This window comes from Carassius carassius, chromosome 47, assembly GCF_963082965.1.
Source record: "Carassius carassius chromosome 47, fCarCar2.1, whole genome shotgun sequence".
NCBI classification, from domain to species: Eukaryota; Metazoa; Chordata; class Actinopteri; order Cypriniformes; family Cyprinidae; genus Carassius; species Carassius carassius.
In genome coordinates this window covers 4,864,129-4,870,160 of record NC_081801.1, presented here as the reverse complement: position 1 = coordinate 4,870,160, position 6,032 = coordinate 4,864,129, and the positions used below count along the sequence as shown (strand labels likewise).

General features: G+C 37.3%; 1 protein-coding gene across 6 annotated transcripts in view; it reads right to left on the bottom strand.

Moving 5' to 3' along the window:
- Positions 1-1,817: 1,817 nt before the first annotated feature.
- Positions 1,818-6,032, bottom strand: part of LOC132130418 (probable E3 ubiquitin-protein ligase HERC1) — a 67,281-nt gene continuing 63,066 nt past the window's right edge. For all 6 annotated transcript variants that reach the window (XM_059542130.1, XM_059542125.1, XM_059542127.1 and 3 more), the window contains exons 72-78: positions 5,684-5,853; positions 4,704-4,869; positions 4,543-4,619; positions 3,822-4,074; positions 3,584-3,736; positions 3,089-3,394; positions 1,818-2,199 (exon numbers count right to left, since the gene is read on the bottom strand). In XM_059542130.1, the coding sequence (XP_059398113.1) occupies positions 2,014-2,199; positions 3,089-3,394; positions 3,584-3,736; positions 3,822-4,074; positions 4,543-4,619; positions 4,704-4,869; positions 5,684-5,853 (1,311 nt within the window). In that variant the 3' untranslated portion in view covers positions 1,818-2,013. The remainder of the gene's footprint in view (positions 2,200-3,088; positions 3,395-3,583; positions 3,737-3,821; positions 4,075-4,542; positions 4,620-4,703; positions 4,870-5,683; positions 5,854-6,032) is intronic.

Genomic DNA, 6,032 nt, shown 5'->3' with positions numbered 1-6,032 from the left:
TATAGAGTACAGTTGGTGGCTTAGTGGTGGGGGGATTTTTTACAACCAAATTTGTTCAAATAACCATGGGAGGATGTAATGTGTTAAAATCTCATATGCATAACTTAAAGGGATAGTTCACCCCAAAAATGTGTTCTGTATGAGTTCTGTACAAAAGAAGATATTCCGAAGAATGTTGGTAACCAAACAATTGCTGGCAGTCACAGACATATGGGGGGAAAATAATATGGAAGGCAATGGCTACCAGAAACTGTTTGGTTACCAACATTCTTCAAAACAACTTTTGTGTTCAACAGAAGAAAGAAACAACACGAGTGCGAGGAAACAATGACAGAATTTTCATTTTCAGGCAGACTATCCCTTTAAGAATCATTTGTTTCAGGAATCAGACTACACTGGTAGTTTTAAAAAGAAGTGAATCAAAAGAGTCAATTTTGTGAGTCAGACAACACAGTCCAACCATTTGTGTTTCAGATAGTGTTTTAAGCACATCTGTTCTGTATATATTATGTACTGCATACTGTATGTACTGAATCACAACCAATTTCCCAGCGTGCAACTTCCAGTTCTTCGGATGAGTTGATCGATTTTCCCTTTTCTGAGCTTTGGAAACGTGAGACTCTGATTGCATTAGAATAGCTGGAATAGAAACACAAAAATATAGCAGAAATAAAAACTTTTCATAATCAGAAAAACATTTACAATCAAAACGACTTCGCAAGCTGACACGGAAGTCTGTACACAAAATTTAATTTACAGTACAGTGCATCTTCCATCTGAGAGGTCATTGCTATAAAATATCATACAGTTTATGGAGACTTCTTGAATTGTTTTTGTTTTATGGCTTAATCTGAAATTTGAGAATCAACAAGTACCACCATATCGTAGCCTGACACAACAGCCTTTAAGTAATCTTTAATGTTACACTTAGTTCAGGATACTTCCATAAAGAAATCAGCCAAGAAGTTTATAGCATTAGTGGCTCGGGTTAGGAGAATCTCTAGATAAATTAGTCAGAAATCTGTAAATATGATAGTGAATACGATTTTCCTCTTATGCTAAAGCGCAATGCATACAGATCTAAAGTGCAAAACAGCGCAAGAGCCATATTAGTCCTTATAAGTCGTCTTTCCAACACAAAACTCACTCAGATAAATATTATAGGAAAACGACAAAGAATAATAATTTACCAGTACTGTAAACCACCGCATACAGAATATTTGAGAGTAAAGAGGGACTCTCCTCTATCAAACACACCAGTAAAAACAGTCAAAACATGTTTACATCCGGCCCGAAGCACATAATAACACTGATGACCAATCAGCACAGCGTAACAAACCTACACTGTCGCTCTGTGAGAATGCATCCACGCGCCGTTTCACAGTTGCAAAAAAAAAAAAAAGGCTAAAATTCATTAAATCCTATTTAATGTACAGCATCAGTAGAGTATTTGGCAAATAAAAGATTGGAGTGCACACGTGCATGGCATTTGCAAGTATACATTCAATTAAGATACAAGCTAGCTTGATACAAATGCCCAAACGACGATTGCTCTGGGACTTGTTTCTCAGACTCACAGTACTTTTTTTTTGTTTAGTTTTTTTCTCATTGAGTCAGAAGGTATCGTGTACAGTACAGAATCGTAGTTTAATAGCCTTTGGCATAAACTGGGACAGGAAGCTAGCTGCCAAGTGCTCATCTACGAACCGTCCCCAGTTTCTGTCACTAATGCCAAGAGAAGAAACCTTGCGACCATTCCAGGCACGGCGCTTGTAATGGTATGGTAATATTTTCCATTTTAAGAATTTCGTTTTAATTGCTTAAATATTCTCCCTTTGACCTTGTGGAAGAACTGGCATCTGCCGTGCATTCTGGGTACTGCAGAGAGTACATACGTGAGGCTTTGTGACTGAGAATTGTATTGCATGTATGAAGAAGAAGTGCAACCAGAAACATTTATGAGATTGTTTTGTGCTCTGTAGAGTAATAACATCTGTTTTTGCAGGCGTTGTGTCAGTACTCGGTATCAGAGCCGTCCGCTGGGTCAGTGTTGCGTGACAGCATGTAGTTGTCCATGTCTATGGAGGGGCAGTTGTGAATGGAATAGCGTAGGCGCTCGGCTAGTATGGCCTGGCTCGTGTAGGGAGGAAGGCGCAGCTGAAAGAAGCACGTCTGGGCCGTAGGAAGGCCGTTCACAGGCTGTTGAGAGAACAAAGACAGATTGAAGACCTTGGCTTCATCCAAATTCACATACTGATGTTGCGCATGGAAAGTATGTGTACACTATAGTAAGCCGACTCCGCAATCTAACAGCCTATGATCGCACGATTTTTGCCAATATTGTTAATACTGGATATATATAAAATATATATTTTTTAAAAATCTGTGTCCCTTTCAGTTAAAAAAAATCTACTGACAACCTTTTAATATAAATAAAAATAGTTTTGTTTTAGTTTTTTTTTGGTGGGGTTTTTTTTTTTTTTGTAAAATAATTAAAATCTTTATACTTTTATAGTTTTTATACTCATTTTAATATATATATATATATATATATATATATATATATATATATATATATATACACACACACACACACACACACACGTATACATACATGCATAGATACAGAAATAGAATTCTAGTAAAAATAACTCAAAATTCTATATTCAGAAAAAAATATAGTCATATATTTTTCATATAAAATAATATATATATATATATATATATATATATATATATATATATATATATATATATATATATATATATATATATATATATATATATATATATATATATATATATATATATATAAAATAAATACAAATTTTCATTTTGGGGTGAATTTTAGTCAAATGATTTCAAATTGTATATTAGTTTGTGTACATCTAATTTGTTGTCATTAAATTATTATATATATAAAAAAATCCTAGAATTTAACATTCAATTTATTTAAATTCATTTATTTGAATAATTTCTTCTTTTTTTTTTAGCTTTATGTACAGTTAAATACAAAAGACTAAAACTCACTCCAGACTTTTATATATTACTTATAAAGAAAATATTCTATACCTGACTGTGGCCTTACCCGATCAACTTTGATGATTTGAAATTTTTGTGTGATGTCAGCCGGATTAGATGGCAGTCTGGAACGTCCGGACACGAAGCGCAGGAACAGGACTCTCTCCTCATTGGTAAATTCCTCAAGGCTCTGCCACAGCCAGCCAATGAGCTGGTGGCTGTCGGTAATGTCCCGGTATCGTACTACCTTCTTCAGCATCTCCACGGAGACCTCAGGCAGGCCACACACCAGTTGTTCCAGCTGTCGAGCCGTGAGCAGAGAAAGTAACGGGACTGGGATGATTGAGGACATGCCCTCCCTCACTGCTGCCACCTACATAAACACACAAACTGCGTTACCACTGCTTATGAACTGTCAGCATGCAAGATCAGTCTACGTGCATTATTATAAGCAACAGGGACACTAACAGTGCTTGCTGATGGAGATGAACTATTCCTTTAAGTGAAGCGTTTAGTTAACATAATTTTGATTAAACCAAAGTGTCGGGGGAGAGGCAGATACCTGTCTGTCCATCTCATGAAGCCTGTAGTGCAGGGCTCTCTCCACATAATCATTCCTGTTGGAAAATGTCAGAGGGACATTATGCCCACCAGGAATCATTGGAACCAACGTGCCATCAGCACTTTGTGCCACAAACGAGTCCAGAGGGATCATCTAAAAATCAGGAATAAAACAGACGTTGAGAAAGTCATGTCTGAATGAATGATTTCTGCTGGTCTCTTGCGGCTATGTGCCTCACCACTGTGAAGTTCTCTTCATTGATCACGCTATTGTCCAGGTGTAAGATGCCCTGAAGTGAGCGGTACGTGAGCAGGTCCACCTCCTCCAGGTCCGCGGCTCCCAGAGGAATACAGCACATCTGTTTCCACACCCATGGTGCCAGGTGCAGATCCAAAGGCTTTTTGGTTCGAATGGCCACTGCCATTAGGATCCCCAAGAAGCGAAACTGCACCATGTGATCATCTGAGACTGCTGCTGGGTTCAGCAAGAACCTGCCCAGACAATGGAGGTTAGTAGAAAAACAATCTTTCTATTTAGAGACATTGGAGTGCTGAAGGGATGAGGTATTTTTGTAGACCAAAACCAGGAAACAAGTTAGCATTTCTGCACTTCCCATTACACTGACCAAAAATCAATGGTGGTTTTTAAATAGGTTGTTGGTTAAAAGCCTGAAATATGGTATGGGGGCAAACAAAAACTCAATATATATGTCAAACAATCATTAACTCAAACTTTCCAAGAATTTTTTTTTTTTAAGACTGAAAGAACTGAAGCTTAGTGATGGTTACGTTGAAGTCAACAAGTTTGTTTATAGCCTACATATAACTCTTTGCTTAGGGCAATTGCAATTAGGCAACAAAAGTCATACAATTTGTGTTCATGAAGCTAACTTCTGGTTTGGACTACAAAAATACATCATGATTGCATTCTGCTTATATATCTCAGCATCTAGAACATACCTGTCTGTGTTGCTGCCAACATCTGCAGTGCTGTTGGGAGTGTGAATGAGAAGCTCGACCACACCAGACTGCAACTCCTGGAAAAAGATCATTCAGTTTTGGATGCCTGAATATGAAGGAGACCTTCCTTTAGTGCTAAGAGTTTAAGAACATGGACTTACCTGGCACATCTCAGTGATGGTGTCGTCAAACACACCGCCGGCGTCATCCGCCCCCTCTCCGACCAGTTTCACCTTCCATGCTCTGGAGGGCAGACGCAGCTCAGTAGGGTTCAGGTTCACCACCTGCTTGGCGATCTGCACAAAAATGGGCTTGCTAGAGCGCCCCCTGTGAATTGGAGGACAAGGTTAGGTACTTGATCAAGTAAATAGTTTAAATCTTGGCAAAAACAAGTCGGTAGCTCAAACAGGAAGTTTACAAACACTGTCTACTACCCATCTATATTAACTACTGTACACTTCCTGTGTTCCTCTACTCTAGTGGTTCTCAACCTTTTTGACTAAACCCCCATTGTCATGAATTTCCCAGGTTTTAATGATTGTGTAATACAAGTATTAAGGATAAGAATCTTTTAAAATATTGTTTTACTCACAATTTCTACCTGATACAATATTTTAGATCCAAGCATAACTAGAAAAATAATTATTCATTAAAAAAATGGCCATGGAGTTACATGATTTTATTAATTTACATGGCAAATCACACTTTTTGAAATGGTGGAAATCTAAACATAAAATATACAGATTTCTAGTTGTTTTTGACTTATTTTAATTCTTTATTTATTTTTTGGCTTATTTTGAAACATCCCAAGTACATTACATGGAGTTCAAATTCAAAGAATAATAATAATAATAATAATAATAATTATAACAATAATGTCTATATAACAATAATATAGTTATTATTATTATTGCTATTATTGTTGTATAATACTGTTGTATTATTATTGTAAATTATTATTATTATTGTTGCAAAAAACATTGCAAACACTGAAGCATGATCACAGGGCTGCGTTTCACTCAGAATCATGCAGCACATATATTTAATTTAATCAAACCACAGCATTTGTTATTTAATAATCAAACTAATCCATATCATGATTTCGGTTTTAATTTGATTAGTTAAAAGCTCAAACTCGCACCTGGTGGAGATCCGTTTGACTGTAATCTGGGGGCCGTAGGTCTTTCCCTGCGTCATGGTTCTGCCAATAGTGCGAACGAGAGGAAGGGTGTTGACTTTCGGGGACAGCAGGCCTCTGAGTTGGCCCTGCACGATGGCAGATGTACCTGAGCTGTAGCGGGAAGCATTTACCTGGAAACCAGCCAGAGAGTGACATGGTCAGACAAAACTTCACACAGAAGCACGTGACCTGTTAGTCTGGAGGTAAAAAACAGGAACTTTAACAAGGAACGCTTTCACACTGATCACAAATTCAGAAAAGTGAAAAAGGGTTTAGAAAATTATGAAAGGTTCTTGGCAGGGAGTCAGAG